This window comes from Stylophora pistillata, chromosome 8, assembly GCF_964205215.1.
Source record: "Stylophora pistillata chromosome 8, jaStyPist1.2, whole genome shotgun sequence".
Classification (NCBI taxonomy): domain Eukaryota; kingdom Metazoa; phylum Cnidaria; class Anthozoa; order Scleractinia; family Pocilloporidae; genus Stylophora; species Stylophora pistillata.
This window is the reverse complement of record NC_142526.1, coordinates 15,741,197-15,754,868: the sequence shown is the minus strand read 5'-3', so window position 1 is coordinate 15,754,868 and position 13,672 is coordinate 15,741,197. Positions and strand designations below refer to the sequence as shown.

Sequence of the window (13,672 nt, the reverse complement as noted above, 5' to 3'; positions counted from 1 at the left end):
TTGTAAATAATAATTATTAAAAAGGTAAAATCATAATTTAAAAAATGGTAAAAATGGTAAAAAAAGTAAAATTAATATTAAAAGTTGTTTTAAAAAAGGGTGAAATGATTTAAAAAATTTATGAAATATATCAATAGTTCCTTTTGAATGCATCGATACTGGTGTTAGATCGTACTGAAGTGAACTCCAGTCCTGTGTTCACAAAAGACCAACTTTTTCTCAACTTCAAAACACATGTGAGCAGGACACACAAACCACCTTACACAAAGTATCGCCCCAACACGTAGCTTATGTAAACAATACAACTGTAAAATAACATAACAAACACACAGCTACGTCATCTGTCTTGTTAAAAAAAAAATTTGCCATTAAAATGGAAAGTATTAGTAACCAATCATAGTCAAGACTGGGGAGTGGAAGATCCTCTGAGATCCTAGTTTATATGGGAAGATCCAACTGCAATGGTTCAGCATTGGTTAGTGTTTACTAAAAATCAATATCTATCAGTGTTTCGAATTAGACATTCATAGTCTTGTTCATTCTGCATTGGTCATTGTCGCATCCTTTGTAAGTCACTTGGTAAAGGTCACTTCCAAGGTTTTATGCATATCCACATTTCACTGGTGGCTTGCTCGTATGCCTAGGTTGGGATGTTTTAATGCTGTCTGATGGATTACAGGCTTTCTGCTTTTTGGGGGTTTTTGGCTGCGGCTTTGGGGGTTTAACTGTAGCCGTGGTGTTTGGCATTTGCAGACTCTGATGCATTTTTTCCCTTTGTTCAGCACAAGTTGTTGCAAGAGGTGAAGTTGGGGCATTCTCAGGAATTGTTGTGTTGTTTTCTCCAGTGTATGATTGCTGTCTGTCAACTGAAGCCACTGTCCCACTTGACCATTGGGCCTTTCTTTACTGAGCTTTATTTGTCAACATGACCATTTGACTTTGCTCCAGCCTTGGTGGCCCACCTCTGTTTTCACCTTCATTCATTCTTTCGGCATATTGAACACTCCTTTGGCCTGCATTGATGCTGTTTGTGCTGTCAAACAGGCTAAGTGGTATTGAGCGTAGGTCTAGTTTGACCTTCCTGTAAAACATCAGCTCTTAGGGTGAAGGGCTATTGGCATCTAGAGGTATAAATGGACACAGTCAGTCAATTTATTATGTGCATACATAAAAGGAAACGTTGGAGGTTATCCCCATCGTGGACGCTCCCTACATAAAATGTAAAATATGTATATTACAATGTAAAATTTAAGAGTCATTAAGAAATGGGTAAAAAAAAAAAAAATTTATGAAATTTTACAATACTTTCTAAGTTTACTATGAAAAATGTTAAATTCCTGTTCGTGAACTATCTCTTTAGGAAGAGCATTCCACTATAACAGTTCTAACAAAGAATAACTGCAAAAAACAATTTGTTCATAAGCATGTCTTCCATTGACATTTCTTCTTCCTTGGACTTCTCAAATGACCTTTTGAGCCTCCCAATGGTAATTTCACAGTGGCAGTTTTTCTACTGAGAATGGGAGGTCCCTGGCCTGTGTATGATGTTGAATTTCAAGCAGAGTTCTTGGAAGCCACTGGAAGTGTATTGTGAGCCTTAATTACTCACTATCTACATAGGAAAACCAAACTGGTCATAGCCACTCTGAAAATGTTGGGTCACTGTGTCTTGCTTCGTGGTTCTCGATTGGCTCTTCCCACAGATACCTTGTGTGGTAGTCAACAATGCTATTGTGGCTTTGACCAGCATGTTGGAAAATGTCACAACCCAGGATCTGCACGGCATTGGTTGTGATCACAGGGATAACCACTGTTTGTTTTTCTTTGGGCTGGTGCTCCAGACAGGATGGGCAGCTCAGAATAAGCCTTCTAATCTATTCAGTTATGCTAGGCCAGAGCCACTTGTCCCTGGCTCTTTGGATAGATTTGTCCACTCCTTGATAGACTCAATGCAGCTTCTGGAGAATACACTCTCGCATCCTCTACAGCACCACAATCCTTAGGCTCTTCACAATGATCTCATTAATGACTGCAATGTCATGTTTGTAATCCCAGGATGCTTTAGTTAACTCAGACACTTGATTGCAGTGTTCTGGCAATCCTTGCTGGCATAGGTGCTCTAGCTCCTGGAAGATTGGATCTTGCTTTTGAGTTAATTTTATCTTCTGGACATCAGATTCATTTGCTGCAGTGACCTCAAATATCCTGATTTTGTTGGTCTCTGGGAATACTGGGCCTTAGTTGGGTGCTGGTGTCAGTACACACCAGGAAGTACAGGAAGTTGGATGTGTGCATCTTGGCACCCTTCTTGTATTCCATTATTTAAAAAAAACACTTTGCAGTCAAATGACTGAATGACATGAATATGTACAATACTGTAAGATGAATATTAAAAATATATAGTAGATTAGGTAGTGATCAAACAATATGACACATGGTTTCTGTTCTGTTCTGAATGGTTTCAGCTTGCTGTTGAAAGAGTTCCTTTGTCCATGGCAGAGGTCCCTGATCCCCTTGAGTTCCAAAACTTGTATGAAATGTACTATAACTGGCTGATGAGGCACTCTCCTCCTCCCTAGAAGTCGAAGAAAACACATGTGTGCTTCCTCTGTTCAGAACTTTCTGATTTTGATTCCTAACGTTGAGCTTCCACCAAAGCCTAATCTAAGGTGTTGGGACCCAAGTCCAACTTTTTCTCATGCAAAGCAATCGTGGTGAGAGAGAGCCCACAAAGAAATCCCTAGCTGTATGATTAAGGATGTCCAGGGGGTCTTCAGGATATGCTAACTCCACGAGGCAAGAAATTTCACATCACAGCTGGTGTAAATCTTCATCTGATCGATGCAGTTTAGCACGCAAGGTAGTAATATGAACTTGACGAGATTCCTTTGGATGGAACCGATCAGTTAAGGCCCGTTCAACCGCTGACCACGTGGTAGTTTGCTCATTGATTAGACTGTAGAGGGTCTGCTCGGCGATTCCCTTTAGGTACGCAGGTAAGATTTGACATCGCAGTTCAGGACTCCATTTGTTCAAAGCAGCAATGCTCTTGAATTTTCGTAGCCAGGCCAGCCAGCTTTCCCCGAACATAGTGGAAAAGCTTTCCAGTTTGTGGGTTTTCTGGCGAATCATGTGAACTTGTTGAGGTTGACGTGCGACTTTCGTTTTTCTTGCCAACCTTCGCTTCCAGCTGGGCTAGTTTTGTCTCAAGCCTTAACGGTCTCTTCCATTGTTGATTCATCCGACTTCCACCGCTGCCACCAAATGTAACGAGCTACAAAGGCTCTCTTTTACTCATAAACTCAACACTACACTGTTCAAATCACAACGCTCTCTACACACACTACTACACATGCCCAACTAAGAACTAGGGCTCAGGCCCCATGCTACAATTATTTTTTGTGGGTCAAAGTACTGCAATGTTGTGTTGTATTTTAGTGCAGCCCTCTGTCCTTGAGAATCTTGGTGTGCTTTTCTTCCCACACTAAGTCTGCATTCTTCTTTAATAGAGTAAAGAGGTTCTGCATCTTGGCTGCCAGGTTAGGTACAAACTTCGCCAGGTGGTGAAACATTCCTAGCATTGATTGTAGCTCCTGCTTATTCCTTGGCACTCTCAACTGCTTTATCCCTTAGACCTTCTTCAAGTCTGGTTTTAATGCCTCCTTCATCAGGGTATGGTCGAAGTAATTGATCTCCTCTTAAAAGATCTCTGCTTTCTCTGGATTGAGCCTGAAGAGGAGTTTCCTCATTGTTGGATGATCCTGTTTACTGCCAGACTGTGTTCCTTCCCTCTTTTGCAGCAATTAGCACATTGTCTGAAATACAATAAACATTTGGAATTTCAAGCAAGGTTTTGTGGATGGCATACTGGAATATGCCTTGGCTACTCAGGAGCCCATATGGAAGCCTTTTTGTATTCATATTGTCTAAATGGCATTTTGAAAGTGAGTAGATGTAGGCTGTCTAGATGTATTTTGATGTTGCAGTAACCAGAATATTGGTGAAGGGTGGAGAAATATTTACAGCCCTATAATTTCTGTTATATCTTCTATTGTCGGTGCACAATGGTATGGCATCTTCACTGCATTGTTGATTGTCTTTGGATTTAGACATCTGGATATCTCCACTAGGCTTGGGTGTGCGTAGTACATTACTCACCCATGGTGTTGCCTCTTCTTGCCTCTTGGTGACATAAATGTTCACCATCCAGTCTGAGTTCGTCTTCAGAGGCTCCTGCATTGGTGGGGGTACACCATATCTGCAACTGACCTCTGGTTGGACTAGGTCATCTATTTCTATCTGGTATTGGCAGCCTTCCCAATACCTTTGACCATGTCGCTAGCATCCTTGATGACTTGAGTTGTATTACTGATTTTGATGGGCTTAAGAGAGAACTTGGGCTTTGCAGAGTCTTGATCTTACATTGGAACAACTTTTCTTTCCTCCTGTATTGTAGTACTGTCACTCACCTCATAGAGACCATGGCAGTCCTAACAAGCCTTTCCCTCTTCATAATTTCAATATATCAACAAAGTTGAAATGGTAAATTGGTCACCATTACGATTATAAAAGCTGACGTTTCATTTCACTCTGACAAAGGGCTAATGCTCGAAACGTCATCTTTTATTATCGTAACGGTGGCCAATTTACCATTTCAACTTGTTGATGTATTGAAATTATTTCGTTACCCCCACCCATGCAGCCCCAAACAGTTTCTTTAGAAACTATCAACCTTTTCCTCTTCACTGATGATCTTGATAATTATCATTGCACGGGTGAATTTTAGTGAGAACAACTTACTGCCATAGTTGGATATGAAGAATTTGATGTGTCAGCCATTGACACTATTGTGTTGGACACAATCAATATGTAACTTCCCGTGGTTCCAGATGCGCTCTCCTCCATAACCTGTGAATATCACTTGACTGTCATACAGAGTTCTCTCTGCATCATTGCCAAAGATTTCTGGGAATGTTATATAGTTTATCAGATCCACCTGAGCTTCAGTGTTAACCTTGCATTTGCTCCTTTTGTGCTTCCATCTGGCAATTCAAGTTCAGCAGTGGCATACAATACATTAGAAGATTGGTCCTTATTTAAATAGACCTCAGTGTCATGTTTGGACAGTTTCTTGCAAAATGCATCTTGGTAGGCTTGGTTTCCTCAGCTGTTTTCTCTACAGAGTCAACTTGTACTGTGACCTGGTCAGTATCCTACTCTGAGGAGTGTGCTTCTCTGTCTCACGAGTCTGTAGCTGCTTCGTGAAATTTCTACTTGCGTCTGGCTATTTGTTTCTGCTTGCTGGATCTCATGCTGAAAGAATCAGCTTTTTCTCAACTATGGAACTGCTCAACAAATTGTCCCTTCCTTTTGCATTCTTTCCCGTTGGCAGGGCACTTTTTAAGACCATGTTTGGGTCCAAATTTCTTGCAGGCATATTGGTTTGTGTTGGGTCTGTCACTGGGAGCATGGTGACTCAATTACTTTTGTGAAATCAGCTGTTGGGATCGATTTCACTTACTTTCACATATTCCACTGTCTATGTTGCCTGTTGTGTGGCTCTACTTAGCGTGATTAATGCTGCAAATAAGTGGATGAGTAGTCTCTCTGGATTTAATGGCTGTTGGGGGTGTCTTTGGTGGAGAGAATTTATGGCACTTTCAAAAATCCAAGATGGCAGCCAGCATGATTTACTATTATTACTTATCATGTCATTTTCAGTCTTTTTTTCTTCTGGATAAGGTATGGTATGTCAACCTTCATTGGGCAAGATCAAATATTGAAAATATACAAACATAAAGAATTAAAGCCCAAAAGTGATGGGCACAAAAGGGACACTTGGACCCATGCAGAGTGCCTACCCAAGGAAAATATAAGAATAAGATACATCTAAAAAGGGCTTGCACACCAGTCATCTGTGATTTTGACGAAAGCCGTACAGCAAGAGTGACCCTTCAAAAGGCCAGACAGGTTGGAAGAAAAATGTGGAAATATGGCAGTGCAGTATAAATCTGGTCAAACAAAACCTTTTCGTATACTTTGGAGGTCAGAATATGTTAGATTCCCCTTTCCAAATATATTGAGAGGGAAATTCTAACTGTCTTGGCAAACTAGAAAGGTTTTTCAGCAATCTGAAATAAATTTCGTGGCTTAACTATGTGAATCAAATATTTTACAATGTTGCAAAATATGTTTATTTTTCAATTTTTGAGACGTTGCAACGGTCACTTGCAACTGGGGAATTAATTGTGGCCCCTAATGCAGTCAGAAAATTATTCCAAATCAAACCAAATCTAATTTAGTTCTTTCCCAAGAAAAGTCTTTCAGTTGACAGAGTTTCATGCAAAATTATTTTTGGCACGAAATTGACCAGGTGGAAAATAAGAGAGACAGCCTCTTAAGTAGTGTTCATTACTACAAAGATTGCTCTCATACTCATCTATTATTATTTCTTATATTTATTCTATTTTCTTGAGGGAGTTTTTGCATGAGGTCGACCTTTAACTCCCTCTTCAATTTGTACTTTTGATTATAAATAATCATTACGTAATCATTACGGTGGCTAATTTACCATTTCAACTTTGTTGATATATCCAAATTATTTCGTTACTCCCACCGACGCAGCCCCAAACAGTTTCTTTCGAAACTATCAGCCTTTATTCATTTGTTATTTGTTTATATGCATATGGCTAGACTGCAAGGTTTACAAAGTATGTCTGTATGGATGTATGTATTACTTTAGATAAAGATAGCAAACTGCACAATCCAAAAGACATTAGCACTCAAAGCATCACTTTACATTGGAATCACAAGATCAAATTGAGGTAAAATTCTTGAATGATTAATTCGGGATTCTAGCAATTCTAGAACATGTGAGGTATTGTTTGTAGGACTACTTTTCAGTAATTGTATTTTATCCTTATTCATGCAGATATCACAAAGAAAATACTTTTGTTACAAATACCTCCGATATGTATGGGATGAAGACCATGGAAGGTTTCACCTTCTGAGGTATTTATGATGAAGTAGATTTGGAGTATGTTAATTTTTGACAGAAGTATAGGCAGAGGGGTCAAGATACATAATAAAAGAATTACAAATCATTTTTTTGTGGAGACCTTAGCCTCTACAATTAGGTGATTGTGCAAGGATTTTACAGGTGTAAAATGGCAGTCTTATCCTTTCAATGCAGCATTTGGAAGAATTATGTATAATTTGAACATCATTATAAAATTAATTTGAAGGTGCTTTCAACATGAACAGCTGAAAATGAACTTTAGATGAGATGTGGAGGTAACATTATCATCATCATCGTCATTATCAGGCTGTACATCATTGATGGTACAGTTATGCATAAAACCAAATTGCTTGTTTTTATCATTGCCCATTCATGGATGAGATGCCTACCTAAACTGAAAAGTCTTGAAAAGGAGGTAATAAACCTGAGGTGTTTTAATTACTAACGGTGTGTATAGTTTGTAATTGTTTTCTTTTTGGGAATAGGGGCCTTGATGGTGGATCTCATCCCAGATTATTCTTCCAATGTTTGTCTGGATTATCATCAGATGAAGTTCAACTCAGGTAGGGGTGATGTTCAACTGGTTCCATAGCTTGTTAAAACCAAGCTTTTTTTAATCATGTTAATTTTATTTTTGACACCAATACATCACTGTCAGTACATTACACCTCCACCTGCAGCACATATCTCAGCACAAGCTTCTCAAAATAATTAACATTATTTTTTTCTCGGAGGTCCAGAATCCTAATCCCCGAACATGATTGGCTAATTCCAAGCACTTCAGTGATCCAGATTTTCCTATCTGAACCCTGTGTATAGACTGCTCCAAGTTTTACAATTTGCACTTTTTAATCTTTTCATCAGAGGCAAATTTTATAATCCCAAGAAGGTAAACATACAATAAGATAAAGAAAATCAGAAAATTAAACGAGACTTACCTGTAAGTTGAAGTTTGATTGGAATTCTATGAGTCACCTACTGTGACAAGGGATCACATGAGATTGCAACACGCATGCACACATCAGTTTTGAAAGCACGAATGTGAAAAGAAAATCAGAAAATTAAACGAGACTTACCTGTAAGTTGAAGTTTGATTGGAATTCTATGAGTCACCTACTGCGACAAGGGATCACATGAGATTGCAACACGCATGCACACATCAGTTTTGAAAGCACGAATGTGAATGTCATATAATGGGGAAACCAAGTTGTCTCCATTGTTGTGAGTGGATGTGTAACGTGGCAGGGTGTGGATAAAGTAACACCCTCTAGGGAGGGGTAATATAGCCCAGGGTGGGCATGTGATCCCTTGTCGCACTAGGCGACTCATAGAATTCCAATCAAATTTCAACTTACAGGTAAGTCTCGTTTAATTTTCTAATTCTATTTCGTCACCACTGCTACAGGGATCCCATGAGACTTTAAAGCCCAGACATTCACATGAGAAGAGTAAATGATAGAACAAAATGTGAATTTAATCATAAACATAGGGAAAGTCCTAAATACATGTTCATTTCCCACTAGGAACAAAGGAAACATAGGAAGGCAAAATAGCAAAGTGTTTAAACCATTACAAACTTCAAGTCACCCTCACTACGGGGTGGATAGCAAAGTCTAACTCTAGTTAGTCAATTGTGAGTACAGATGTAGCGAAACCACCAGCCTTTTGAAAGGGTTTATTGTAGAAGTGATCAAATTTCCTTTCTGAAGACCAGCCAGCAGTGTCTAAAATTTCCTTCACTGGTACAGATACATTTTTAGCTTTCGATGCTGCTGCTGCTCTTCTACTGTGAGGTTTAAAGGTGGTGACATCAATACCAGCCTGTGCCATTACAGAACGAATCCACCTTGATATGGTATCTCGAGAAGCACTGTGAGGTGGCTTTGCATGGCTAATGAAGAGCTGGGCTTTGTTTTATGTGCTCTGGGAGAGCAAACTCAAAAAAGCTGTCCCCTTCTTTCATGAACTGGATGTCTAGCATATGCAGGCTCTGCCCTCGTTGTGCTGAAACAAGTGCGATTAGCATCGCTAACGTCAGAGTGAACGTTTTCAGACTAGATTGATTTGGCTTTGACAACGATTACAAATGAGAAAGGACTGGGCTAAGATCCCATGTAGTGTGATAACGTGGGGCAGGTGGGTTGTTCTTGAAGATGCCTTTCATGAAGCGGGAGAAATGGGGTGGCTTCCTAGGTTGACATTGTCAGTGGGAAGAATAATAGCTGACAGAGCACTTCTTGCTGTGTTTATGGTAGTGTACGATAAGCCTTATTCATGCAAGCTGACTAGGAAATCCAGCACTGTATTTAAAGGTGGGCTGTATGAATTAACTTCCCGTTTAGAGAAAAAGTCATGCCATTGCTTGACATTACGGGCATATTGTTTTAGGGTACCAGTTGACCAAGACTGCAGGATGAACTGGTAGCTTTGCTTGAAATATCTCTCTGTTGGAAGGACTCCCTGATACTTTGCAAGCCATTAATTGCAACCGTCTGCTGAGAGGATGAGTTGCATTGCTGTGGGGCAGGAACAGAAGATTGTCGGTCTGGGGAAGTGTTAAGGGGTTGTCGATCAGAAGGTGCAAGAGGAGTGTAAACCAAGGTTGAGTTGACCACACTGGCACAATGAGGATTCCTGTTGATTGATCCTGCTCTATCTTCTGTAGGCAGGTAGCAAGGAGGCTAAAGGGTGGGAAAGCATAAAAGTAATAAGGTTTCCAATTCATGAGAAAAGCGTTAATAAACTGTGCCCCAGGGTCAGGTCTCCATGAAACATATTGAGGGAGCTTAAAGTTAAGCCTAGAGGCAAACAGGTCAATGTTAAACTTGCCCCACCGTTCCTGTATAGCATTAAAAACCTCCTGGGACAAGGACCATTCAGTAGACTCTTTGAGTACCCTGGATTCCTTGTCAGCTTGAATATTTTGAGACCCAGGGATATGGGTGGCAATGAGCCAGATGTTGTTTTTTAGACACCAGTCCCATATAACGGTTGCTATTTCATTGCATGGTATTGATTTAATACCTCCCATTGCATTTATGTATGCTACAGCAGTGGTGTTATCGGTCTGAACGAGAATGTGTTTCTCACTCAAAAGCACCACAAAGGGATTTCAGACCCAATAAAACGGCTTTCAATTCAAGAAAGTTTATGTCGTATCTTTGTTCCTTAAGACTCCAAAATCCCCCTACGGAGGTTTCTCCACAGACGGCTCCCCAACCCAATTTTGAGGCATCAGTAGTTAGAGTGAGGCCAGGGTTGCCATGGCGAATGGGTTTAGATGCAGTTAGGACATTATCTATCCACCACGTCAATTCGATCTTAGACTGGGCAGACAAGGTCATAGTGCTGTCAAAGTTCCCTTTGTTGGCATGGAGTGCATAAATTTTGTCAAGCTCCAAATGCCTATAGTGCATTTCAGCAAATTCCACAGCAGGAAAGCTAGAAACAAGGAAGCCTATGACCTGTGCGACACTGCGTATAGTGGCTATTTTTTTGCAGCAGCAAGTTTTGACAAGCAGATCTGACCTTCATGGCTTTGGCAACTGTGAGGGTTACTGTCATAGTGCTACTGTCCAGTACAAAACCCAAAAAATCTATTTTTTGCTGGGGCTGAAGCACAGACTTCAACGGGTGGTTAGTGAAGCCAAGGTTAGTAAACAAACAAACAGTATCTGCTATATTTCTATGACATGCATCGAAACTCTGACCAACAAGTAAGGAGTCATCAATATGTCCCATACATGTATGGCCAATCGAACGTAATCGGGCATAGACCGGTTTGAGGATTTTAGTAAAAATCCCGGGGGCAAATGATAGACCGTTAGGTAAGCATGTAAACTGATAGTATTTCCCTTTCCATCGAAATATGAGGAGCTTTCTGTCTTCCTCTACTATGGGAATGGAATAATAGGCATCCTTGAGATCTACAGATGCCATAAAGCATCCAGGTCGGATAAGCTTGAGGGCAGTACGAAATGTGTCCATTTTGAAATGGTGGTAATCGACAAACTTATTGAGCGGTTTCAGATTAAGGATCATCCGGAAAGCATCATCCTTTTTAGGACGAATGAAGATATTTGAAATAAAACCATCAGGTACACAGTTGGTAACCTAAAGAACTTCTTTGCTAACAACCTTAGCAATTTCTGCGTCAATAATCATGATTTTAGCAGCTGAGAAATTGATTTTATTGGGTTGAACTGTCTGTGTTGGGTACTCCGCCTCAAACTCTATATGGTGATGGTTTATGGCATCCAAGATAACTGGGTCATTAGTTAATGATTCCCAAAAGGGCAGATGGTGTCTCACTTGCCCTGCTCTAAAATGTTCAACCCGTTTGTGCAAGTCGTTTAAGTTAATACTTGTAGCGGGAACTGTTTCGCTTACCTGGTCCTCTATTGTGTCTTGTGAGAGTTCTTTTGGTCGTTGTTGTTTGCCCTGGTCTGAGTTGATGCCCGGCCATGTCCTAAAAAAGGGCGGTGCTCGAAAGCATTGAAACGATTGTTTTGTGGTCGGTCGTAAGGTTTAGACCGTTGGTTTTTGAGACTTGAGGCTTTGGCGTTGTACGTGTGGGCTGATCCAGTAGTTAGTTTCTGCATCTGTTGTCCGGCTCGTTTCAATTAGGACATTTCTTTAAGATGTTTGGATAAATCATCGCCAGACAATTTAGTTGTCGGTTTTATTTCCTACTTGCACAATCTAGTGTAAGGTGGGTTAAGGTCAGGCTTAATGATCTCTCTTCGTTTCATATTAAGCTTCCAGTTTGCTTGGCCAAAGAGCGCAATGCTGTCCATCACGTGTCTGAGGGTCTCCCGCGCGTCTACGGTTTTCGCGCTCTGAATATCTTTGAATAGCCGGTCGGCTAGGATTGTTAGGGAGGATAACCCATGAATGAGTGGCTCCTACACACGTTGGAAAGCCAAATCCACCGTCCTGTTCTTCCGAGATATCAGGTCCCAAATTTCTTCATTCACCATAGTTGCGGTGAGGTATTTGCAATTTGCCGGAGGCGGATACTTTTCGCCTCGGTCCTTCAATGAATCTTGTGACAATTCTCTATTCAAAATATTGTCTACAAGACCGGTAATTTTCTCCTCAATATCTGGAGATTTTTTAATGTTTGGCAGCAACGCCTGAGTCAGGCTGTCTAGGAAGTCGTTGTTTGTCCCTTCGTCAGGGCGCAAAGTGTTACATTGAGACTTTGGACTTTGGCCGTTGCTCGAGTCGAGCAATTGCTTTGTGGCCGTGGTTAAGTCCAATAAATTGGGAGTCCCATCTGTTTCTGCGTCGGTATCCTCTTCATTTGGCTCAGGCTGCAGAAAAATGCCTTCTCTCAGGCTATTGAACGCTTCGGTTTGAGCCTTCGAGGCTTGGACGAGTTGTGTGAGGGAGCTCTGTAAGCTCAGCAAAACGCTCGCCATTTCGGTCGAGCCGTTTTCCTCGCTATTTCTGTCAGGATCTGGATTGGGATCTGTTACTCCGTGATTGTCGTCGTTCATAGTTCTTGGACCTGTGTTTTCCTCTCGGTAAAATGACGTTCTGAGAAGCGTTTAAGCGATAGGTAAAAGAAAAAGTGCGAATCTCATTCAGCGAAAATTGTTGCTTCTTACTGACGGCGCGAAGCGATAAGCACTGATGTGCGCATGCGTGTTGCAATCTCATGGGATCCCTGTAGCAGTAGTGACGAAATAGAACTATTTTTTCGTTAAAGGCTGAGCAGAGTTTTGAATATTTCTGTTCTTTTCCATAACTGTGAATCACAGTTATGGATTTAGTCAATGAAAGCTACTAAAGCTAAAGTGAATTTTATAATCCCGAGGAGGCAAGTATACAATAAGATAAATAAAACTATGTTTGTTATAAAATACTGAGCAAAGCTTTGATTACTTCTACAAAGTAACACACTTTCACTCAGTCATTTCAAGCCCTTGAATTTGTCCTTTTTTTATTTTAAATTGTTTTAAGGCCCATTTCCAACCTTGGTACGACGCGGCCGTTTGTTTTTGTTTTGAACCACCGCTTTTGTTTAAAAAGCGCCTCTGATTGGTCAGTTATTGTTACCTTTATCTTTTTTTGAAAGAGATGATCGGATGCAGTATAAAAATTGTTTTCAGCAAGGGCTGATTGTGTATTTGGGCGGATTGGGAGTTTGAAAGCCATTTCTTTGTCAGGTCCTGAATGTGTTTCTCCTGATGCATTTGATCAATAATCTTAGTAACCCTTTCCAGCCTGTCTTTTACTATCAATGGTGTGAGAGGTTTGTAGTGAACTCTGGTGTTGAGTGGCACTTTGGCTTCCTCTGTTTTTTCTGTCTTATTCATGATGACGGTTGTTGTGTGAAAGGTGTACTAGAGGCACTTTCATCTCGTGATCAGATTTCGCAAGAGTTGGCCTGATTTAACATATCGTTCGAAACTTTCTACTTCATTGGGTACAATTTCCAATTAAATACAGACTAAGTTCAAAATACTGTAAGGAAGCTATAAAATGATTGACCACAGGTCCAGGATGGCTCTTGAGAAAGACGATTTTTGGAGGTTTTCAGTAATCGAGGAATTTTGTGTGACAGGAAATAGGTCCGAGCGCGTGCTGCATCAAGGTTGGAAATGGGCCTATCGCAAAACCAAAGCAATTCAATGAATAAAAGGCACA

The 13,672-nt window shown here is 40.6% G+C and overlaps 1 protein-coding gene and 1 pseudogene across 5 annotated transcripts in view; one reads left to right on the top strand and one right to left on the bottom strand.

Moving 5' to 3' along the window:
- LOC111321493 (polyamine-transporting ATPase 13A3) overlaps positions 1-13,672 on the top strand; it is a 97,201-nt gene that overhangs the window by 19,643 nt on the left and 63,886 nt on the right. For all 5 annotated transcript variants that reach the window (XR_015990736.1, XM_022924390.2, XM_022924388.2 and 2 more), the window contains 2 exons: positions 6,932-7,011; positions 7,504-7,581. Coding sequence is in view for 4 of the 5 variants with exons in the window: in XM_022924390.2 (XP_022780125.1) it covers positions 6,932-7,011; positions 7,504-7,581 (158 nt within the window). In the remaining variant the exon portion in view is untranslated. The remainder of the gene's footprint in view (positions 1-6,931; positions 7,012-7,503; positions 7,582-13,672) is intronic.
- Positions 10,750-12,519, bottom strand: LOC148725190 (uncharacterized; annotated as a pseudogene).